Source organism: Xenopus laevis, chromosome 6L (assembly GCF_017654675.1).
Source record: "Xenopus laevis strain J_2021 chromosome 6L, Xenopus_laevis_v10.1, whole genome shotgun sequence".
In the NCBI taxonomy this organism is placed as follows: Eukaryota; Metazoa; Chordata; class Amphibia; order Anura; family Pipidae; genus Xenopus; species Xenopus laevis.
The window spans coordinates 91,855,458-91,881,526 of NC_054381.1; the positions used below are offsets into that span (position 1 = coordinate 91,855,458).

The 26,069-nt window shown below is 36.9% G+C and overlaps 1 protein-coding gene across 1 annotated transcript in view; it reads left to right on the top strand.

Annotated features, from left to right (window-relative positions):
* Positions 1-23,314, top strand: part of exoc2.L (exocyst complex component 2 L homeolog) — a 138,821-nt gene extending 115,507 nt beyond the window's left edge. Inside the window, exons 24-28 of the mRNA XM_018267739.2 lie at positions 11,781-11,836; positions 12,851-12,973; positions 15,937-15,998; positions 19,889-19,948; positions 23,022-23,314. Coding sequence (XP_018123228.1) covers positions 11,781-11,836; positions 12,851-12,973; positions 15,937-15,998; positions 19,889-19,948; positions 23,022-23,115 — 395 coding nt within the window. The 3' untranslated portion in view covers positions 23,116-23,314. The remainder of the gene's footprint in view (positions 1-11,780; positions 11,837-12,850; positions 12,974-15,936; positions 15,999-19,888; positions 19,949-23,021) is intronic.
* Positions 23,315-26,069: the final 2,755 nt, after the last annotated feature.

The following is a 26,069-nucleotide window of genomic DNA, read 5'->3' on the forward strand; positions in this document are numbered from 1 at the left end:
ACAATTTGCTACATTAGTTAATACATTTCTCAGCGGCTAACAATAATAATAATAAGGGTCAACAATAATAAATGTATCAGATTAGAATTACTTACAGAGTCTCTCTCCCCCCCCCCTTCAAGAGCTGCTCCAGGGAGACATGAGAAGGGGAAAAATTAAATGTTAGATTTCAGTATTAGAAAAACAGTAAAAAATACAAAGCTTGTGTACTATTTGAAAACAACTAACCTGATAAAAGTGTTAGGAAGGTGAGCAACCCCTTTAGTGAAGGCCCTGCAAGCCTGAAAGTTTCTGCTATAGGGTGTAGGAGGTGCAGATGATGCATACTCTATGAAATCCATGGCCTGTTTGTACTGTCAGCACCAGGAAGTGGGCACTTGGGATTGCAAAACAGGCAAGTCTAATAGAAGTCAGAAGGGTCAGGTTGAGTTACAGTCCAAACATCTGCACAGGTCAGGGCAGGCAGTGATCAGGAATAATAAGTAACAGGACATGAGTCAATAATCAGGAGTTCAAGCTAAATAAAATGAGAGAGATGTGTAAAAAAACATCATACATGGTGTACAGTTATGTCCGCACCCTCAAAGGATGGCACGAGTTAATGCCACCATAACATTTATTTTGTGTGTTTTACATACAACAGTTCTCTTTGAAGTCATGCCAGATTACTGAAACTTGTTTGTGTGTGTCAATTACGGGTGCTTTGTTTTAATTCTGATTAATATTTTACAACGGTGAACCCCGCTTTTTTTGAACCATATATATCACTGGGCACTATTTCTTATTTATTCACGTGAAAACCTAGGATGTGCTGGTATCGTTTTAAATAGAACTTTCCACAACTGTGGTTTATAGTGTATCATAATTAACCAAATAAAACTGTTATTGGTTAAGTGTGTGTTTCTATAAAAGGAGAAGGAAATCTACCAAAACAGTTTATTGCCACTAGATTAGCCACAATAGTGCAAGCTATAACACTTTATTATTCTGCTCTAGAAGCTCCCTCTGTTTGTTTAGGATAGCAACTGCCATATTAGCTTGTTGTGACATCACTTCCTGTCTTAGTCTCACCCTGCTCCCTCACAGCTCTGGGCTCAGATTACAGCAGGGGAGGCTGGAAAAGGGAGGGGGGGAGAGGAGCATGCTCTAGCCCTGGAAGTGTATGCTGAAAACAGGAAGTCTGATACAGAAACCCATGTATGCATAATAGAAGGAAAGAAACTCTGTGTTTCTTTTTGAGGGTTTACTGGTGTATTTATATAGACCTTTATGATAAAGCTTACTTAATTTTAGCCTTTCCTTTAATTCAAGAGGTTGATAAAGAAAAATCAGGAAAGGTTAATGAGATCAGCATGTTGGCTTAATGTCATTGTCTTAGCAAAGAAGGATTCCGCTGCTTTTTCCTTTTATCATGGGTCCATACACAGGGCAGGGTTATGTATGTGCATGCAATAATGTGTAATCAAATGGTGGGCATCAGTCTTGTTATCCTCCATGGGAAATGCACCACCATGATCAGTAACTTAAGGTGCAATAGTCAAGAAAAAGTTGTTAAAGGAAGAAATATTCAGAAACATCACACAGTAAAGGAACTTGAGGTTCAATTAACTTGACCACAACATCCCTAAGGTGCAGAGGTGTTTAATAGTTAAGAAGTGGAACTCTTGTGGGACACCAGAAATACACGCTATAGTTAATACCTAGTTTTAAAAAAACTGTTCCTTCCAGTGTACAAAGCCATAAAAAACTATTTTGGGAACTCTTTATTTTATTCTATTGGTCCACTGGTTCATTCACCAGCATATTTAAGACAATTTTTGCACAGCATGGAGTGAAATTTCCTTGCACACTAACTTTTGGTGGACAGTCTGTTGTTTTGTGTTGTTGTCATTGTAATTCACTTTCATTTCATTTTGAAACCACTGTTTCTGTTGATCAGGGTAAAAAAACAACATTAAATCCACTGTGATTCAGTGTTCTATGATAATAAAGCATGAAAATTAACAAGGGGTGAATACTTTTTAATGCAATGTATATCTGCTTCTCTTTTGTCTTCAATTTTAAAAGTATGTGTCTTACTCTTTTCACCTGCACTTACTGTAGAGCACACACAGATCCACTGCCTTCTATCCATCCACCAGTTAGTGCACACAGGACACAAAAACGCCTTTCGTGTTTACTTGCCAGAATCCACCCAATGTGGCCATGACTGTCAGTGTAAACTGATTTTAGGGCAGTAGGCAGCAGCTCAGCATGTTTTCATGGGGGCTTTTATATACTGGTTTAAACATCTATAGGGGAATGTAATAAAAGTTGCAAAGAGAAAAAACAATTTGCACAAATAATAAAAAAATTGCAATGTAATACTCTTAGTTGTGCATTGCCCACTTTTAAGAAGTGCTTGAAGGTGTTGTAATCTTTTGGAGCAAACAACTTTTTTTTTAGTAAGAAGTTTTATTACATTCACTGTGCACTGGTGCAAACTATAAAATTCGCAACCCTTCTTCCCCTGTTGGAAGTGGTCGCTAAACAGTTTCCAGGTTCACAAAAGCTTTATTAAATTTTTGAACCTGGAAGACCTAAATGCCTACCTATATCTTGTACTTCAGGGCAGAGATTGTTCACTAAATAAAGGTGTACTTATAGCATTTTGCAGGCTTTCTGTTTCCATGTTTGTACTATGGGTTTATTAAAAGGGAATGAATTAGGCACCCATCTAAAAACATATGCTCTGTAAAGCTACAAATTTATTGTTATTGATACATATTATTACTCATCTTTCTATTCAGGCCTCTCCTATTCATGTTCCAGTCTCTTATTAAAATCAGTGCATGGTTGCTAAGGTAATTTGGACCCTAGCAACTAGCTTGCTGGAATCTCAAACTGGAAAGCTGCTGATTTAAAAAACGTTACGACTCAAAAACCGCAAATAATAAATAAATGTATCACTCCCTACATCATACTAAAAGTTAACTCAAATGTGAACAACCCCTTTAACTGCGCATTTGCACTTGCACAAAGAAAGAAGAAACAGGAAGTGGATTGCTCCATGGTACTCGCTGGAAGAAAGCTGGGCTGGGGCAGTTTTCTGCTGATAACTAGAGTATCAAGGGGTGAATACAATGACAGAGGGGGTGCCTTACACGTTACCTTTCCTTCTCCTTCAATAGCTGTCTACATTTATGGCTCCATACAAATAAACTTTACCTACATCTGGAACATGATCTCCCTTTCTTCTTTGGAGTCGCTGTTTTGTCTATGTATCCCTCTCCTTGTAGTTTATTACCATGATGTGGAATGTGTTCCTGTTTATTTACCAGCCAGAAAACACAACCTCACAATGAGAAGTTCCTTATCCTTCTTTCCAGCAGGAGAAAAAAAATGTCCCTTCTCCTCCCACAGTACTTAAGCATAAGTTCACGGAACAGTTACATAAGAAATACTTATTTGTTTTTTGGCTTTTTTTTTAAATAGACAAAGGGTACGATGTGTGCAAAACTTGTTTTGTGACTGTTTCCAGGTGTCTTCTAAAATATGATGTCTTTTACAATAAATGCGAGGCATCGGTGTAACTTCATTTGTTTTGGAAAATAAATTAACTGATAGAATACCAGTCTCTTATGCACAAGAAAAGTACCTTTTTTATTTATAACATGCTGATGTATCTAATTTTAGTTCTGTGATTGCTGAAAACAGGAAATGTGGTGAAAGAAGTGGGCATGTTCCAAAAGTGTTTCCAAAATTTGGCTTTGTTGAGATTTAATGAAGTCTTGTAAAAACAGTGAATGAAAGTGCTAGTAAAGTAAAAGCTGTTTTTCAGTTACTTTTGTGTTCTTAACTGGATGTAGGCATGAGAAAAAAAATTGTCTTAATCATGCAGTGACCACCATTCATGCACATGCATTCTCTATTTTATACAGACTGAAAATATAATGATTTTAATTTTAGGGGATTTTTCAATGGTACCTCTGTGCACTACATTATTTCTAACATTTGTTATATGATGTTCTTGCATGCACCATATTTTTAAAGAAATAAGTAATCTTAAATGATTTAATTTCGTAAATTGCTGCCAAAGTCATTCTGTCTTACCCAGTCGAATATCAATCCTGTTCTAATGTGTTATTTCTGTGTGTGTGTGTGCACCATATTAAAATAATTTTATTTATAATGTCCAACTGCAGAACCAGCATTCATTTAATCTGTCATAGCTTTGTAATATTTACATCAACTAAATTGCACTCAGATATATATATATATATATATATATATATATATATATATATATATATATATATATATATATATATATATATGTAGAGGTTATCGGCACTCACCATTCATCAGATCAATTGCTGGGTGCTAACCAATCAATAATTTTACAGTCCATGAAAGCACTCACAGCAGATGCCATCCAGCGTGTATCAAAAGGTTGTTTATTGGTGCATGGTGTATCAACGTGTTTCAGCTCAGAGCCAATAAACAACCTTTTGATACACGCTGGATGGCATCTGCTGTGAGTGTTTTCATAGACTGTAATATATATATATATATATATTGTAATGTAGGGGGGCAGGCCAGTGACATCGAGGGAGTGGGTAACGTCAGGGGCGGCACTGATGATGTTATGATCAGCGATTGGCTGATCGACATGTCATTCACTTCAATGTCCCAATTTTCAAAAATCGGGCTGACCGAGTGAAATCCGGACTGGTGGCAACCCTAACTTCATATTATGATGAATAAAGTGAAAAATTTGTCAACTTTCTCAAGACTTGAGACTTGATATATGCTTATGATATATATATGATATATATGATATATGCTTATGCTATGTTTATGCTTTATGGGACAGCATTTTGGCATGAACCGATTTTTTCAATGGCGTGCACATTATTATATATAAATATAAATAAAAAATGTGTATATATTTGTATGTGTATATATAAATGTGTATAAATATATATATATATACATATATATATATATATATATATATATATATATATATATATATACATACATACATATATATATATATATATATATATATATATATATATATATATATATATATATATATATATATATATAGACAAAAAAAAAAGCACAGGTGCATAATGGTGCCATTTTTTTGGATTCTGCCTGCTGGTTTCAGAAATGGTGATAGATGGTGTAAGTAAGGGGAACAAGACGGCTTTACCAATACTATTGTTTTTATAGACATCTTTCCTTGTTCCATTCATTATAGTTGTGTACATAAGAGCAAATAGTAAAAAAAATGTGTTTATTAAAATACTTGATGTCACACATCCTTGCCACAACCAGAATGTTTCCTTTTGGGGTTTTTCTGTTTATTGTTTAAAGCCAGTTTGCAAACTGTGAGCAGAAGAAAGGAAAGAGGGCAGTGAAATGCTATGCTCCACAAACCAGCACTCATTTCATTTATGTTTATTGGATTGCTAATTGATTATAATTTACTGGAAGACCTTGTGAGGGGAGGAGTAAGCTGTAATAATGTTCTGTGCCGAGTTGTTTTTCTTTGCCGTGCTCCTGGGGAAATCCCATGTGTGACTGTGTAAGCAGACAAGTAGGCGAGAAGTGCTGCTAATGGGATGTGTGGGTGGGGACAGTTCAGCCAGACAAGGAGTTGTTACCACCAGGTAGAGCAGTGCAGCTGCTGAAGCCACTGGCCACCTGTTGAGTACAAGAATTTTAAAGGTTAGGGAATTCTAATCATTCAAAATGTCGTGAAAATTCAGAATGTGGTTTGTTTACTAATGGTGAGAGGCACATTTCAGATATTGTTACACATGAAACAGCAATATGTTTTACATTATATGAATGTTAATCAATAAATTTGTACTTTATAATAATAGCTTGTACACAAGAAAAATATGGGGTAGGTGTGGCAGACAGTCTCTATAATGCAGAAAACCTTTGCTCTGACGGTTTTGGAATGTGAGATGCTATAACTAGAATGTGAGACTAGATGACTTGATTAATTGTAAATGACGAGTCAAGGGTGGGAGGCAAAACTCACATTTGGGACATGAGTCAACTTTTATTAAAATCCGAAAGCCTTAGACAACAGGGGGCATAGGACTGATCCAACCTTATTATTTGAAAGGCCTGCCTTTGTGCTTTTGTATTGAAATTACTGGCAGTGTGTATGCAAGTGTAAAAGCATGCTCTCCTTGTATAAAGTGCATGAACCAGTTACAGCAGAAAATTTAGTCTGCGCTTCTGAAAATCAGGCTTCTAGAAGCATGTTGTTTTTTGTTTTGTTCGTTTTTTAAAACATCTAGTTTTTATGGTAGGATTTTTGGAGACACGAGTATGCAAATTGAGTAAATGTGTAAAATATGGCTGAGATGGCTGATTTTATATATATATATATATATATAGATAGATAGATAGATAGATAGATAGATAGATAGATAGATAGATAGATAGAGATATATAGAGAGTGCTGATCCTTCTTATTCTATTTATCCTGAATTTGATCGTGCACCACAAACCAGTTTAATGATCAGAGTGCTGGTACTGTGGGACTATATATATATATATATATATATATATATATATATATATATAATATATATATATATATATATATATATATATATATATATATATATATATATATATATAAAAGTTGTCTCTGTCCAAGGAGGTATGGCTGATTTTATAAAAAGGCTATTACATATATATATATCTATATATAAATATATATATACATACATACATACATATATATATATATATATATATATAACTCGGATGCAGTTGAACTGCAGACTTTCAGCTTTAATTCAGTGGGTTGAACAAAAAGATTGCACAAAATTGTGAGAAACTAAAGCCTTTTTAACACAAACACTTCATTTCAGGGGCTCAAAAGTAATAAGACAAGTTAAAAAAACTAAATATAAAAAAAATAAAATGTTCTTTTCTAATACTTGGTTGAAAACCCTTTGCTGGAAATGACATTCTGAAGTCTTGAACTCATGGACATCACCAGATTCTGGGTTTCCTCCTTTTTAGGGCTAGTCCACACGAGGAGATTCAGGGAGATTTTGTCGCCTGGCGACTAATCGCCTCGTCTTTTGAGCGACTATCTCCCCGAACTGCCTCATCATTTTTCCCCATAGGCTACAATGAAAAGTCGCCTGCGCTAATGCTCACGCAGCGCTGCCTCACTGATGAAACGCCTCCCAATCAATCTGACTGCATTTAGCTGGATTTGAGCAGACAGTGTGTCTATGAACACATCAGAATTCATTCAGCTGCTTCTGTCCGGTGTCACATCATGGATAAACACTAGTGTCCTTGTTCCACTGGCAGCCATGCACACCCAAGCCATCACACTGCCCCCGCCATGTTTTACAGATGATGTAATTGGATCATGAGCTGTTCCACACCTTCTCCATACTTTTTTGTTACCATCATACTGGTAGAGGTTGATCTTGGTTTCATCTGTCCAAAGAATGTTTTTCCAGAACTGTGCTGGCTTTTTTAGATGTTTTTTTTTTTTTTAGCAAAGTCCAATCTAGCCTTTCTATTCTTGATCCTTATGAGTGGCTTGCACCTTACAGTGCACCCTCTGTATTTACTTTCATGCAGTCTTCTCTTTATGGTAGACTTGGATATTGATACTCCTACCTCCTGGAGAAGTTGTTCACTTGTTTGGTTGTTGTGATGGGGTTTCTCTTCACCATGGAAATGATTCTGCGACCATCCACCACTGTTGTCTTCCGTGGACGTCCAGGTCTTTTTGCATTGCTGAGTTCCCCAGTGCTTTCTTTCTTTCTCAGGATGTACCATAATGTAGATTTTGCCACTCCTAATATTGTAGCAATTTCTCTGATGTACTTTATCTGTTTTTGCAGCTTAAGGATGGCTTGTTTCACATGCACGGAGAGCTCCTTTGACCACAAATCTTCCACATACAAGCACCGCCCCCCTAAAATCAACTCCAGGGCTTTTATCATGATTGATAATGACATAACTAAGGAATTGCCCACACCTGCCCATAAAATAGCCTTTGAGTCAGTGTCCAATTACTTTTGAGCCCCTAAAATGAAGTGATCGTGTTAAAAAAAAGGCTTTAGTTCCTCACATTTTTATGCAATCTTTTTGATCAACCCACTGAATTAAAGCTGAAAGTCTGCTGTTCACCTGCATCTGAGCTGTTTCATTTAAAATTCATTGTGGTAATGTACAGAACCAAAATTAGAAAAAAGTTGTTTCTGCCCAAACATTAATGGGCCTAACTGTATGTGTAGGAGCACACCCTAAACTTGTTTAGCAACTAGCCAGGGAGCTGGTAAATAAAGTAACATAATTCCGCACTCAACGGGAATACTTGTGAAAAAAAATCCAATAAATAAATCTTGATTTTACTTAGTACACCCCCTGATTGCAGTACTATGTTACATATATATATTGCTAATAAGTAGTATGCCATTGCAAAAAAATCACTGTACATTTTGGTGTTTCTGCAATCCCTTCCCTGACATTGGTCTGTTAAGCTTTGAGAACAGCATATTGTCGGCAATACGCTGTTCCCATAGCATAACACCTGAGTTAGAAACCTGTTATACATAAAACTCCAAATTACAGGAAGCCCATGCCACATTGAATCCATTTTAATCAAATATTTCCAGTTTTTAAAAACAATTTCCTTTTTCTCTGTAATAATAAACCACTACCTTGTACTTGATCCCATATAAGCTGCATAAATCCATATTGCTGGCAAAGGAATCTGATTGGGTTTCCTTAATGTTCAAATGCTTTTTTAGTAGATCCAAATTACAGGAAGACCCTTATCTGGAAAATCCCAGGTCCCGAGCACTCAATATAATTCCAACTAGCAAAAATGTGTGTCCCAATGCATAACTTTTTGGGTTTTCTTCATCTCAGTATTTAAGCACTTTGCAAAGTATTTCAGCACTACCAACAGCTACAGTATCTTGTATGTATATATTTTCTTATTTTTCAGGCTTCCTCACATCTCAAACCAAATTGTCAAAGTATTTATGAGAAATACACATTAAACCCAGTGATGTCAGGCAGTGCTTGTTCCTCAGGCTCTTAAACAGTTACAGAGTTTGTCAATGTGAAAGTGTTCTATAACAAGCTTCTTTAAAACAAGCCACATTTAGGGTTTGTCCGAAACCTTTAGTACTACAGAAATGTCTCAAAGGCAACCCCAAGCATATACAAGTAAAGCGCACATTTCTTTATTAATGTTGTTTTACGGTTTCTATCTAACATAAGGTGATATATCTATACAGTTATTGAATTTGTTATACTGTTTATTGTTTCACCATACTGTTGAGATTGAAATGTTTTCAGTAAATCTATTTTTCATGTGTAACTGTTGGGGGCAGATTTATCAAAGGTCGAATTTCGAAGTGAAATATACTTCGAAATTCGACCATCGAATGGTTATACTTCGACTTCGAATATCGAAGTTGAAGTTTTTTTACTGAATTTGACCGTTTTGCAGTCAAACGGTTCGAGCGATTTCAGTGGTCGATCGATTTTACTTCGACTTCAAAAAACTTGATGCATTAGAAGGTCCCAATAGGCTAACATAGCACTTCAGCAGGTTTAATTTGGCAAACTATTGAAGTCGAAGTTTTTTTTAAAGAGAAATTACTTCGATTATCGAATATTCAAACTATTTTACTTCGAATCGAATTCAAAATAAATTCAAAGTCGTAGTATCCTAGTCGATGGTCGAAGTATCCAAAAAATTACTTCAAAAAATTCCCTCGAATTCACTTTTACCCTTGATAAATCTGCCCCTTGGTGTAACATTGTGTGATGGTAACTATCAGTTAACCTGGACTGATATACACTGCTGCTTTCAGTGCCTAAAGGTCCCCATAGACACAAAGATTTCTCTTGCCGAATGACCGATTTTACTGAAGTCTGACCAATCCTTCGAAATTATCTTGAGGTTAGTGGGATTCGAACGATCAAACATCTTACGATTTTTCGCCCGACATCTGTCAGGAAATTGATCGGCCAGGTTAAAAAATCTTTGTTGGCCCCAGTGCAATCTATCTATGTTTACAGGGCCAAGCAGGCAGCTCCCCTTTGTTTTCCTGGCACATTGGTCTTTTTAATTGATTGGACAATTCGTACGATCGTTCTGAGAAAATCGTGGTCTCAAGATGACGATCGGATCTTTTAAAAATCTCAACATCTATGGCCAGCTTTAGTCTTTCAGCTGTGCTAGAAGTGAGGGTGGGGCTGTATAGTGCATTGATAGGATGATAGAAAATGCAAAAATAAGACAGGTGAGATTATTCCTTTTTAATGCAACTTCACAATATATCATGCATACAAATCTATTTAAACTCAATCATTATATCATTGAGTTTACGTTAGAGAGTTTTTGCAAACAACTTTATCTCCTCTACCTCTTTCCTCTCGAATAAGTCAGTAACAGGATATGGCCGGTAAAAATAATCTTAGATCCCACTGTTATTAATAGGGAAAAAAGATAAATATATAGGAAGGCCGGTATTTTTTTCCAGAATAGGTGGCAACTCTAGAAATGAGTAACATTTTTTATGCATATTTGTGGCAACCTATTCTCATATGTAAGAATAGCGCGTCTCATACTGTTTACCTTCGGAGGAAAGGAGATTTTGCCATCAGCATAGGCTGACTTCATTTACTGTAAGCGTAGAAAGTTATGAATTTCATAGCAAGGGGAACTGTGATGACTGAGTTAATAGTTTATCTAGTAAAATACTTTTTCTTTTATTATTTTTCATGATTGATCTGAAACTCCCATTCTGAACTTTTTAGGGTCAGAAAGAGAGTTTGTGGTTATGTAAAATGAACACCATTTTTATTTTATTTATGGGAGACTGGGGCCTGTGTCTGCTTTTCACATATTGCTGGCATAGGGCACTCATGCTGCATTTGTGGAACGTTACTTTAAAGGGGACCTGTCACCCCAATAAATAATTTGAAATCCTATTTTATGATGGTAGTAAAGCAAAAGAAACTTAACGTACAGTATATAAATTGTTTCAGTCTTGTTTCTTTTAATCTTGGAATTTACAATCACATCACAGCCATTTTGTGGACATTGTTATTAAGGCAAGCTTTAGATCATGCAAAAATCTTGTTTATGTACCAGAATAGGGCACCTGATGCCCATCCCCATGCACTGGCTACACAATTAGATGGTGAGGTTGGCATAGAGGAGTAGCAGGCAATATATGATTGACAGCTGAGAGTTTTAAACAGGTTATAGCAGGTACAGATGTTTTAATTAAAAAAAAAACAGAATCCGGGGGTTCAGGCTAATGACGATGTTTCAGATACCACATGCTTTTAAAAGGTTGACTTGGTCTGGAGTGCCCATACTGGACATTGGTGGTGTATGTAGTTACTGGTAGGCTCAGGTGCAGGCTGTGTATCCGCCCCCCCCAGCATTCCTTTTGAAAAATCCCCCCCTGCCGCCTGCAATTAGACTTATTGAGGCTCTGGCTGGCCCCAAGGAGGTGCGGGCCTGGAAGCAATCCTTCCCCTGATAGATACGCCACTGTAAAGCAGTATTCTTTCATCACGATACGAAAAATGAAACCGCAGAATCCACTACTATCATACAGACAATTTTTCCATAACTTTTTGACATTTTCCTGTCCAAATTCCCCATTACCCCATCCTTGCTTCCTATAAATTAGCTGCTTGTAAAACATTACAAGAAGGGAAGCTGACTTTTTTAATTAATGTTTTTTTCTAATACCTAGGTGTTAGGAACTATTTGAAGGAGGCTTTAGTGAACATCATTGCTGTGCATGCAGAGGTGAGTTGGTCTAGCAGTGCTGTACAGTCTTTTGAAGTATGTGAAACTTTTTCTTGCAAGTATGTTTTTAGACACTTTTCATGTTATTTAATTTAGTGTATTGAAATACTGTAACTTGTGCAGATCAATAAACACCTTAGAGGGGGAACTTATGGTCTAGTTAAAACTTTTTTTCTAAAAACACCAATGACTTCTGCAGCAGCACCTTAAATTGTGGCAGCCGCTATCACTGCGAGACACTCAGTTATTGTGTACATTGAGTTATTTCTAAATAGTGTACATTGACTGAAAATGTGAACAGGTTAGGAAAACATAAATGATGCTAATGGGTCCCTTTAGGACTTTTTTTTTAATTAAATTAAATATAAGGTCTTCATAAATATTTATCATTACTCATTTCACCGTGCCTGGGTATGGTGATCTCTCTTTAATAATGGGGAATTTATCACCTGTATAAATAAATTCTGTGAATTTTTGTTGAGAACAGAGCAACAGCTTTTCGGACCAGTACTGCAGTTTTAGCTAGCTAAAATGGACAGCTAAAAGGGGTAGTTTACCTTGAATTTGAACATTTTTATTGATATTATAGAATGGTCATCTGTTTAAAAGCAAACATCTTATTGGTTACTAAGCCTGGACAAACTTAATACCTTTTACTACATACTGTGTGGGGGTTTGTATCACTTGAACAGACCTTAGAAAAAGACAAAAGCAAAATAGCTTGTTTTCTTAGCATGTTTGTCTAGAATGTCAGAAAATGGAGTACATCATAAAACAAAATCAGAGCAATTTTGTAAAAAGAAAGTCACCCACTTAGCCAGAAAATAAAAATGGTGGAAGTTTTTTTTTTTTGCTATTTTCCTGCCCATTCCATAATAAAGTGTTGCCATGCACAAGCTGTTTTTGTTTATTCTTTAGCTATAAATTTGCGTTTGTAATTGAACCAAGTAAAGTCACTTCAATAAGATATTCCACTATTTTCCAATAAGCTGAACTTCATTTTGGTAATTCCAGGTATTTGCAGTTTCCAAAGAACTCGTGCCCAGGGTAATGGCAAGGATTGTGGAGGCAGTAGGTGATGAACTCAGCCGGTTAATGCAGTGTGTGTCTTCCTTCAGCAGAAATGGGGCTTTACAGGTAATTCTGTTTTAAAGGTGTTGTGTAATATTTAAATTAGTCTGAATATTTATCAAATAATATAGACCTATTCATATAGAAAACAGGCAGTCCCTGGGTTACGTGCGTGATAGGGTCTGTAGATTTGTTTTTAAATTAAATTTGTATGTAAGTTGAAACAGGTACAATTGCCTATTAAATGTAACTAAAGCTGGCCATAGACGCAAAGATCCGATCGTACGAGATCGGACTTCCCCATCTCCCGACCTGCCACTAACCATTCCGATCAAATAAAGTAATAAAAGAACAGATCAGCCGATGTTCTGCCCCTGATAGCAATCGTACGAAAGTTATGTCCAACAAAAGCTAGTGACAGTCTCCCACTGAAAATCGTATATGATCGGCAATACATGCAGAGATATTATCAGCAGCCGACAGAAATCTTTTAACCTGTCCGATCGACCAAACGACCGCCGGACGAAAAATGTCGGGACTCTCCACACACGGTCCGAAAATCGTCAGATCTTTGCGTCTATGGCCAGCTTAAGGCAGATGTTTCCCTTAAAATAGTATACATTGTTACCTTTCTGTGCATATTTATTTTTACATTTCTGGGCTCTGCAGTAGACAACACACACCAGAGGGGGTTGGGGCAGGTGGTTTATTAAAGCTAATGTTAATAAAGGCCAAGCAAACCACAGTACATTACTATAATAGCCCCCTCTGTAAGTGTGAGTTGTATGCAAGTTGGATGTTTGTAACCTGGGGACCCCCTGTATGTATAATTCAAATGTTTTCTTTCATTATTTCGCTAATATTTTATGTCTTCTAGTTACAGTTGAATTATCAAAAAGAGGTTTTTATGGAACATTACATATCATATTAAAAAGATTAAAAATCCTGGCGCCGTTTTTTTTCTAATCTAAATTTCCTGTATAATGTGGTAGTCCATTTATAAATTGTTATTCGTACAAAGCATATTGTAGATTAAGCGATATGTACAGTAGTAATGCAGTAGTGTAGTGTGGGTCAACGTGAACACCTCCCTAACCTCACCTGCTCCCGACACAGGCAGTCATCGGTATCTATAGACCCAAGGAAATCTATAAAAACTGTCGGAAGTGGAGCACAGTACCGTCACGGTGGGGTGCAGAACCTGAACCCACCAGTGACCCACAAAGAATGAGTGGCAGTCAGCCCAAGCCCAACCAACCTACAAGTTTCAGGCCAACTTGCACATCACTCCCCTTTGGAGCAGGGACCTTATTCAAACACTGTATTGAAGCATTTAGCAATTTTGAATTTATTCTAATTATTAAAGGGGTTGTTCCCCTTTGAGTTAGCTTTTAGTATGATGTAGGGAGTGATATTTTAAAACAATTTTCAATTGTTTTTCATTTTTATTATTTGTGGTTTTTGAGTTATTTAGCTTTTTATTCCATAGCTCTCGAGTTTGTAATATCATCAATCTGGTTGCTAGGGTAATTTGGACCCTAGCAACCAAATTGCTGAAATTACAAACTTGCATTGATTACAAACATGCATTGATTTAAATAAGAGACTGTAATATGAATAGGAGAGGACCTGAATAGAAAGATGAGTGATACAAATCAATAACTAAAGTTGTAGCCTTACAGAGCATTTGTATGTATATGGGGTCAGTGACCCCCCATTTGAAAGCTTTAGTTGATATATTTTATTATATATTTTATTATAGTTGATATATTTTAGTATAAATATATAATTAAAAGTCCTGTCATGTCATAAAATTTAATTTTGGCATCCGAATAAAAATTTTTGATATATATTAATTGTCCAAGCAGCAAACAGGATTCTCCTTTAATTCCCAACACTGCAGAGTATGTTAATACTGAAAATAGTTAACACACACCACAAAATAATGTCTGGCGACTTGATCAGTCTGCAAGCAAAAAGGAGGTCGCTTTTGTGTTGGAATCTGTTTGGAATAGAGCAAATACCAGTTGGATACGTTGAAAAGTGCAATCAATGATTAATGGGTCCTTGACCAAACAAGCTGAGTGTTTCCTAAAGGGATCTATACAGAATAAATGGATTTATATTCACCAGCTTGTAAATTGCTGCAGTTATTGTGGGGGGGGGGACTAAGCCTCTTACAGCCCAATCCATTGTGCAAAAGTCCGCATCCAATGCCTAAAGGGAGCTAGCCATTTGGGCAACCACTAAAAGATTTAACCCTATTATAGGTCACTTGTTTCCATAATGCTTGCTACGCTGTACTGTAGAATTGCAGCTTAGTTATAGTGTTCACAAGCAGAGAAGTCGATCAGTATTTCAAGTGGCAAGTGTGATTGTTAGCACAGTACCTAATTAACCATACACTAATTACAGTGATGCTTGTGACAAGTTAGAAATGTATGTATCTGGATTAGTTCTGAGCTATATGTGAGGTGCGTTCCCCCTCAATTGCCCCAACTCCCCCACAGTGAGGTGGGGAATGGAAGTGACCAGCGGGAGTTGATGTGGAGTGGAGAGGCTTTCACAAGTGGGAGCAGAAACAAATGAGCAGGAGGTGCATCGCCCTCTCTTAACCAGCCAGCAATAGGGGTGAGCAGATAGCTGAGGTACGTGCCTAGTGCTCCCATCTGTTGCAACCTAGGAACATGCCTCTTTTGCCCTAACCTAATTTCAGCCCTGATCTGGGCTATTCAGTAAATCAAAAAATAATGAGAAATATCAACAACAAACGTCCATAATTGCAGTCAGCAGGTTTAGTGCACTAACACGAACCTTAAGCCACTGTTAAGTGATTAAAGTAGGTTCTGGCATGTCCTAATGAGACATGACTAAATAATCATGCTGTGGGCCTCTGTGTTCATTGATTTTGTGCTGGTAAGCCTGAGTAACAGTATTATTAGTGGTATTTTAGAGAGAGAAATCTGCATAAAATAAATAAATCTGCATAAAATAAATAAATCTGCTTTGCTTTCTTGGTGTTTTTGCAGGCAAGACTTGAACTTTATGCTCTGAGAGATGCTATCGCTATCTACCTAACAAATGACAGCAAGTAAGTAACTTTTTCCTTTAAATTACTAAATTGTGTAAGAAATGAGCATGATGATTAATTATTTATGTGTATTTGAAATTTAAAGCCATTCAGGTCATAAGTAGATGAGCTGCTGATGTTATCTGTGGAAATGAATCTTAGACACACGCTGCGATTCGAGGAGATTAGTCGCCCAGTGACAAATCTCCTCTTCTTCGGGGCGACTAATCTCCCCAAACTGCCTCCCCTGCCTTCTGTCACTCTGAGCACCTCGTTTTCCAAAGTCGTGCGAAGTTACCTCACAAGGAAACTTTGGGCAACTTCGGAAAACGAAGCGCTCCAAGTGCCATCCCGCCTTCGATTTTCATTCTCTTCCCTTATTCTTCAAGAGGTACTGACACCAAAAATGAAACCTTTTTTAACATCTATTATAGTATTGTCTTCTCATGCTATTTAGAAATTTGCTATAAAAAGTATTTACATATGCTTTTACATTACCCATCTGATCCCCCATGTTCCTCTCTGAGGGGGCTGACATATTTGAGCTTCAGCAGAGCAACAATAACAATAAAGTTGTAGCCTTACAACTCTAACTGTCTAACATGTTGAGATGGGACAGTCAGGTTGGCAAAACAGTCAGGTTTAGGAACTTCAAGTAACAATTACTTACAAAAGCAGCTCTATCAGTGAAAAACGATCAACATGAGCTATAGGTAGCTTTTATGTAGATTAATATTTTGAATAATAATTTTTTTGTGTCAGTATCACTTTAAGAATTTATTCCCCCCTTCATGTTAGCTTTTTGTAATTGATACTATCTGTGCAGAGACTAAAGCTATGTGAAAAATTGCCAGCTATATACAATATGCCCACTCCCCATCATCACCACTCTTTCCTGCAATCAGTCCTCCCTCGCCCCCTTTTCCCTGATGTTCTTGCACCGTTGTGTTCCCACCTCTCTCAACTACTGCTTCCCCAATATCAATTTTATTTCCTTAAATTAACAGTAACACCAAAAAATTGTTAATTAAAGTGTTTTAAAGTAATGAAAATATCATGTACTGTTGCCCTACACTGGTAACACTGAACTTCAGAAACACTACTGTAATTAATACAAACATGCTGCTGAGTAGCAATGGCGGGAATGGAAAAAAGCCTATATGGCACAGGTTAAAAAGTGGATAACAGATAACACCATTATGTTCTACAGAGCTTATCTGCTGTGTAACCTGAGCCTTTTCTCCTCTAAATGGCTGCCCCCATTGCTACACAGCAGCTTATTTATATAAACAATAGTAGTGTTTCTGAAGCAAACACAACAGTTTTACCAGTGCAGGGCAACACTGCATTATATTTATATTTGTATTAATTTTTACTTTCGTTTTTTGATGTTACTGTTCCTTTAACCTCTTTCCTTCTCCTGCCCATTCCTCCCTGGTATCCATGCTCTCATCCCCTCCAACATGCTTTTCATAATATCTTTTCATCTCCATGCCTTCTCTTCCCTGCCACCTTACCCCACCACATTCCAACCCACTTTATCTCCATTCTGCACTTTCCCTCTTTGCTCCCCCTTCATATATATACACATTATAAAAATATATTTATATATACACATTTATATATATATATATAGTTAGTATTCATCGGCACTCGCCAATCACGAAGTCACTTGCCAGGTGCTGACCAAAATAATCTATAGCAGTCCATAAAAGCACTCACAGCAGCCGCCATTTAAGCGTGAATCACTATATCTTTGAGTGCTTTCATGGACTGATATATATATATATATAAACATTTATATATATATATATATATATATATATATATATATATATATATATATATATATATATATATGTGGCATAGCTTCAGTGGTTGTAGCACCCCATACCCCCCCTTTAAACTAGTGGTGATCCTATGCTTTTAAAATTGGGCGTTTGTTTTGGGAATATCTCTCCTTTAAAAGCCTGATTGCTGACTGGGGAGGATTTAGCCCTCAGTGAAAAAACAGCGTTCAATGGACATTGATTACAGGTAATGCTAAAATGCACATAAAAAATAAAACAAGTTAGGGACCGCCATTCGGGGTTTACCTTGACATGGTATGGTGGCTTATCAATTTTATGATCATAACTTTGTAACAAAATAACCCCTATTAGGGTACATATGCAATAGCATTTATTATACTTATATATATATATATATATACTTTAAAGCCTTTAGAGTGCTCCCACAACCCCCCTGTTTTGATATTGTATATATATATATATATATATACCCCGTATATACTCGAGTATAAGCCGAGTTTTTCAGCATCCAAAATGTGCTGAAAAAGTCTACCTCGGCTTATACTCGGGTCAGCGGGCAGTAGCCGAGATTGCAGTCACTTTTAATCATTCCTATACCAACAGTTCACTTGGGGAGAGACTGCAATATCCCACAATGCCCTCTGTTGGTTTTATGAAAGAATAACAGTGCGCCCACTGTTGGTTATATCAAAGAATAACAGTGACTGCAATATCACACAACGCCATCTGTTGGTTGTATCAAAGAATAACAGTGACTGCAATATCACACAGCGCCATCTGTTGGTTATATCAAAGAATAACAGTGACTGCAATATCACACAGCGCCATCTGTTGGTTGTATCAAAGAATAACAGTGACTGCAATATAACACAGCGCCATCTGTTGGTTGTATCAAAGAATAACAGTGACTGCAATATCACACAGCGCCATCTGTTGGTTATATCAAAGAATAACAGTGACTGCAATATCACACAGCGCCATCTGTTGGTTATATCAAAGAATAACAGTAACTGCAATATCACACAGCACCATCTGTTGGTTGTATCAAAGAATAACAGTGACTGCAATATCACACAGCGCCATCTGTTGGTTATATCAAAGAATAACAGTAACTGCAATATGTTGGTTGAATAAGGATTAACAGTGATGGCAATATCACACAGTGACATCTGTTGGTTGAATAAAGGATTAACAGTGATGGCAATATCACACAGCGCCATCTGTTGGTTATACGATAGATCAGTGATGGTTTTATGACACACAGCACTCTCTGCACAATTCTCTGTCACCATCAACTTTGCAAAGAAGTCCGGTCGATCGCTGGGGGAGTCTCTTTGGCGGAAGGTGCGCTGCTGGGAGACAGGGCTGTAGTTGTGTCTAGGCTTATACTAGAGTCAATAAGTTTTCCCAGTTTTCATAGGTAAAATTAGGTACCTCAGCTTATACTCGGATCGGCTTATACTCGAGTATGTACGGTACATCTTAAAGGATAAAATCAGAGTGGTGCCCATCACCTGACCTGAGACACTGGGGACAGCAGTTTGTTAGGTTCCCCCCTGTGATTTTAACTGCTTACCCAATAGCTCATGTTTGCTGAAAACTGCACAAGCCCAGGGTACTACTGCAGGAGCACTATACAGTCATCTTCTTATGAATCTTCTGTGTTCCAGAAACATTAATGTCTCAGTCCTTTCTCCCTGCATGTGATTTTCATCAGGGTTTGGATCGGTTAGTGTGTGAGCAAAACCCCATTTTGAAATTGCAGTCAAACCCAACAAGGCAAACTGACTCGTCTATCTGCATTTCAGTTTTCCAGCTCAGAAAAGAAACTAGAAAATACATTTCTTCAATGGAGAGCAATTGGCATTTTCTGCAGATTCTTTTCCTAAGACAGTAAATATGATGGAGCAAATCTCTACTTTTTTCATTAATGCCTCTATGTGCCAGTGTTCCCTCTAGTCTACATTCGAAAATAAATGAAATGAGTATAAGTAAGGTTTGTTTCCCTTTTTATTGGTTCACCCTTGTTATTAGAAACAGGAGCAATGAGTTATTTTAAGAGAATATAAATTTGTAATTTGGATCCATTTCTCTTTACAGATCCAGCTTCAAACATGCTGTGGAAGCCCTCCCTCAGCTACCAAGTGGTGCTGATAAGAAGTAAGTCATTTCAAAACACATAAAAACCTTATTTTGTCCAGTGCCTCCCAAGTACAGTAGATGTAACAAATGATCATATGAGACATATTGTATATGGCCCCTGACTGGTAGAGTGCCAAAGGAAGCCTATAGATCCCTAGTTAATACAAGCCTCAGCTGGAAATTACACCCCTGGCACAAATCCTTTTGTCAGATAACTTTTTATTTTGCATACAAGGTTTCTTGCTGAAATGGGCAAAAGACCTGACAAAAACCATTCAATGAGATCGAAAAAAGTGACTGGTTCAGTTACACCATGAGCAGACATAATTGACTTCAAGATTGCTCTCTTATTTAAATCATTATGAATACAAATTGGTTGTTCATTGTTCCAAATTGTAGTCTACTCCCTATATTCACAAGAACTTCAAACTCAAATATAGTATTCCAAAATGTAAAATAAACTACAGAAGACTGGAACACATTGATGGCATCAGCACCCAGGTATCCACATATATCGTTCCCTTTTTGACAGACAGTTTATCATATGAGTATTAGATCTCCATTTCAGAATGGGTTTATTAGAAGGAAGTCGGTTTTATGAACTCCTAAGTGCCATTTATTATTCTAAAAAAGATAAAATTCCATACTCCTTAATCAGCTTAGATACTGAAAAAGCTTTTGGCAATTCCCCAAAGCTAGGATTATAGTTGCTGGAGAGCAATCTGATCTTTTTACCTTATGTAAAGGAACAAGAGAGGGTTGCCCTCTGTCCACCCAACTCTTCAATATAACGATAGACCATTTGATTAGATGTTTAAACCATTCAGACCTATTTCAAGGTATACAAGTCAATGATCGATCTAAAAATTATGGCATTTGCAGATGATCTACTCTTGATTGTTCAGGATCCTCACAGTTCAATTAAGAAATTGTTTACCTTTTTTTCAATCCTATAGTTTATTTTCTAGATATGTAATTAATTCAAGTAATACTGGATTACTTAATATTAATAGCCAATAGTAGTATCCCTTTGGATTTTAAATGAAAGCCTCCGGGATGGTCGCATAAATATTCCTTCTGACCTTTCCAGGCTTTACTCTTTGAATATATCTCCCTGATCAAACTTATTGAATCCTTATGTAATAAGTGGCTAAATTCGCCTCATAAACTTTTGGGTAGAGTTGCTTTCTTTAAAATGTTCATTTTCCCGAAGTTATCATACCAGTTCTTTTGAAGCATTCAGATCTTAAGAAATTAGATCAAGCTCTTTCTAAATTTCTTTGGCAGGGGAAGAAACCTAAAATTTCCTTGCTTAAATTATGACAATCAAAAAATTTAGGAGGAAAGAATATCTTTAATTCCTTATTGGCGGAAACTGCTGCATCTACAGTAGCTGTTTCTGGTACACCTTTAACATGGGAGGACTTAAAATTTAAGTTTGGTCCTAATGAATGCGATAGACTGGTTCACTTGAGATTACCATGTGGAATAGATTTCCTCAAAGATAAGAATAGTGTTGCTGTTGACCAACTTCCTCTATTTATAGATGAACCTGCCTTTTAATAGAATATCATATATTACTGACTTTTGTCTTCGATCCTCTCCTGAAAATCTTCACCTTTTACTAAACTTAGCATAAAAATTAGTCATCCTTATTAAAAGTTAACATTGCTTCCCACCACTTATTATTCTCTATTAAGAGTTTTAATAAACGCATTAAAGTGTAAAGGTTGGCGAGTTCAACATTTTAGATTGATCCACTTAAGTTATAAAATATTTTACTTAAAGAACTCGGAAGGTATTACATTTCCTTGTTGTCCTAAATGCAAGTCAAAAAATGCTTCTTTACTCCATAATTTGTGGGAATGCCCCTCCATTTCAGATTTATGAAATTTGAAATTTCCTGAATGAAAAACTGAACATTGACCTTAAGTTATCTCTGAATTTACATGGCTTGATTATCAAGTGATTCCCCCTACTAATCTTATTCCTAGGATTAAGTATTGGAATAAATAAAAACCCTTTATTCACGTGGCTATTGCAGCTTCTCGTAAGTCTATCTTTTTGGATTCAGGAAAACGCCCCAGATTTAAAAGTTATTCTATCATAGATCTCTCTGCATAGAGGAAGCAGTAAGTTTTAGATATAGTAACATAGGCTTTAGAGATATTTTTTTGAGACTTTAGTCTCCTTATTTAAATATTCTGGAGTCTGATGATAAAGCTATTATTGAGAAGTTTATGTATAGTTCTGTCCATACACCATTGATGTTCTTAGATTAATGGTATAATAATTCTGTCCATTTACACAGTAAAGATTGTGTACTTTTTGAGGGGGTTTTCTACGCTTGATACTGGTAGAAAGGAAGATTGTATTTTATTTTTCTCTATGATTTTTGTTTACAGTTGACATTTTATGCTTTATTTTCATTGGATTGATATATGATAATCCTCATCTTTTATTGTGTTAATTGACAGATTTAATGTAAAACCTTTCACTGTTGTGTTGGTTCTAATCTTATTGTCTATTTTGAATTACCAATAAACACAATTGGAAAAGAAAAGAGAAGGCGTTTTTAGCTCTGCAATAGCATATGCATTGCCTTACAACACTGTGCTACAACTGTTCTTCAAAGATATAAATGGCTCCCATATTGGCGATTTCTTCCAAACACAATGCCCGGACAGCTCCTTAGATAGATAGGGTGGCGACTGTGGTGAGCTCTGATCCCATTGGTCGATATTGAAGCAAGGGGCAAATGAAAACTAATTAAAGTTATGGCGGAATTGTCCTCATCAGGGCCACGGTTGGTTTACTCCCAGGATTTGTATGAAAGCAATTAAATGCTTGTAAGCACAACTGGATTGGGTGGTGCTTTTACCCCATGGAGTTGACTACGGCCCAACCCAAGCTATTGCAACTTTTCATACCACTTGCAGTCTAGCATATGTGACATATTTTTGCCTTTACAGAATTAGTAATGCATGTGTTTAGTGAGAGCTCAGCTCAACCAAGGTTTTGGAAATCACTACTAAATCACTACTAATTTAGATTTGGCTATGTATGTATAACACAATTCTTTGCTCTCTAGGCTGTTAGAAGAACTACTGAATGGATTCAAAAGCAGCATGCACCTCCAGCTAACCTGCTTTCAGTCATCCTCCTCTGTCAGCATGAAAACATAAGAAAAGAAGATATTCAATTCTTCTGTGGCTTTTATACTGCCTTTTCAGTGTGTATCTTCATTACAGATCCATTAGCTATGACTACTTGTATATGCATAAACATGTTCTTGAACCTTAATTACTGTAATGTGCACTTATTTGCGCTTTAATATTACATACGTGTTAGGAAGCTTAAAATAAACTTCAGCAGTTTCCTTTTGCTCAGTCTCTGTGCTTTATTGTTACTGTGCTTCTTAGTTATAAACTGTGCCCTGAAATGAACAGCCACCATATTCAGTGCTTCTGCGCAACTCTAACAACCCACCCAGCACAAGATCTGCCCATGCCTCTCTCACACAGTGGAGTAGAGTGTTATCTGCTCTTCCCTAGTATAAGGATTAATGCTCCTTCATACTGAACCTATAGCAGTGATAACCCAATTTCCTATTACTACAAGTATTCTCAATATACAACTTTGTTACCTCTGAGCACCATTTTATTCTCCAGACATCCTAACACTTCTGTTGAAGTACATATTTTGTACAGAAATCAGAGAAAGGCAGAGTGGTAGATAGCTTGTGGCACATCTCGTTAAGAAAATAATGAAAGCTCTAGCCCCTTCTTTTAAACAGTATATTTTCCCTTTAAAGTTTTGCACTTCAGCAGTAAATGCAACAAATACCATGAGAAATGCCTACAATAATATTACTCACATTTTCTGAGGTGTTAGCAAAGTTTTCATTTTTTCTCTTTCATTTTATGAATAAGGTATTTCCCCCATAGTTACCGGCTTTTTCACTCTCACGTAAAACTGACTTATATTAATCCCATTTTGTGATCATAACGATGACAGCTGTAATTGTGGCTGATGCATAAAAACGAACGCCATTGCAAGTGTGCTGTCTCTGCGAATCAGACACAGGTTGTGTTAAAATGTTTCAGACTGGGTATTATGTCATTAAAACGTCATTAGCCCATGATTCCTTTGTCTCACATCTGCAGCCACATTCATGGAGAGGGTACCTCCTGGCTTCCTGACTTGCATGATTCATCAGAAGAGGCAGGACAAACACAATGGTGCTCAGTACAACAATGCAGAAGTCCAAGGAGTGTGTTTGGACGCAAGTACCTTTTTATAAATGGCGTCAATATGCACAACAATTACATTCATTTTAGTGAAACCTACCTCTTTCTAGTATCTTGTGTAGAGGAGAGTTACTTATCCAGTAGGCGCATAGAGAGCCCTGATTGTAATAACAACTACTGAAATCATTGTACCCAAAATATCTTATCTGATGTGCCTAAATGTCTGCAGGCTTGTTTATTGCTTTGTACACAGCTGGAAATTAGATTATTTATACGAAGCTTCAATATAATGTCTTTCACTATTCAGGCATCTGGGGCTGCAAACAGGGGAATGGCAGAATAGAGGATCTGGTAGTCAGGAGTAGCAGTTTCTGCCAATTTAATTTTGTCTTTATGTCTGACATTAAAGGGGTGGTTAACCTTTCAGTAAACTTTAGTATGCTATAGAATGGCCAATTCTAATCAACTTTTCAGTTGGTCTTCATTATTTTTTTTTATAGTGATTTGCCTACTTCTGACTCTTTTTAGCATTCAAATATGGGTTACTAGGATAAATAAGCAACCAGATAGCTGCTGAAACTGGAGAGCTGCTGAACAAAACACTAAATAAAATTGCTCTGTAATTGTAATGTGATTAGACCTGTAACTTATATTACAATTATTTGACATTAGCTTACTTTTATATTTTTACATGCCCACATATGCTTAGCCTCTATTGATTGCAACTTGCTGGAGGAAGCAGGGGTTGGAGGGCCTTGGCAGAAATAGGTTCCAGTAGGAGTAGTAGTACAGGTATGGGACCTGTTATGCAGAATGCTCGCGACCTGGGGTATTACAGATAACGGATCTTTCCATAATTTGGATCTTCATATTGTAAGTCTACTTGAAAATCATTTAAACATTAGATAAACCCATTAGGCTGGGTTTGCTTCCAATAAGGATTAATTATATCTTAGTTTGGATCAAGTACAAGGTACTGTTTTCTTTATTACTGAGAAAATAATTTGTAACGTTTTGGATTAATTCAATAAAATGGAGTCTATGGGAAACGGCTATCCCGTAATTCAAAGCTTTCTGTATAATGGGTTTCTGGATAATGGATCCCATACCAGTACCAGAAAAGGTTTGTAATAGTTCATTCTATGAGTTAGAGACAGGATCAGAGTAGTTAATAGAACAGCCAGAGGCTCCAACAAAGATGCTAGTAAGGGTTATTACCCTCTGGTGACAAGCAGTCAGGGAAAGAGAGATCCTTGGAGTGAGAGACCACTGTGAGCTTCTCGTTACACTGGGGATTGATTCACCAAGGCAGCAAATACCAACTTTGGGGTATTTGGGAGTTGTATTTGGGGGGTTGTGATCATGACCGCTGATATTGTGCAAATAACAACTGATGTGAATTGGAAGCATGTATTGATTTATTATCTTGTACCATGTAAATCAGCACCAGCAAGAGAGAAGAGTCCTATGTAGCACATGCCGACTGGGAGTTGCTGAGAGTTTCCACTGCCCTGAAGCCAGCCTGGGTAAGATCCATAATAGTACAATGTACTTATAAGCACCCTGTTCTCTAAAACCTGTTACATTAGTATAGAGATGGTAAGTGCACAGTGAGAAATGAATACCAGTAGTTCATCTGCATTAGCAAAGAGAAAGGGTGCTTGGGGTGAGAAGCAGGCCACATGCAGACCAACGGTATACTTGGTTATTAGACTGGTTAAATATAGTGATGCGGCACTGGTGAGCACTTGTGTGACTTGTAGCCAGTGCAGGAACAGCACTTGTGGAGCAGGAGGAGAAGTGAGTCTAGGGGCAGTGTTCCTGATGGATTGGAGTGGGTTCAGTTTAGATGGGGGGGATTCTGCAGAGCATTGAATTACAGCAATCTA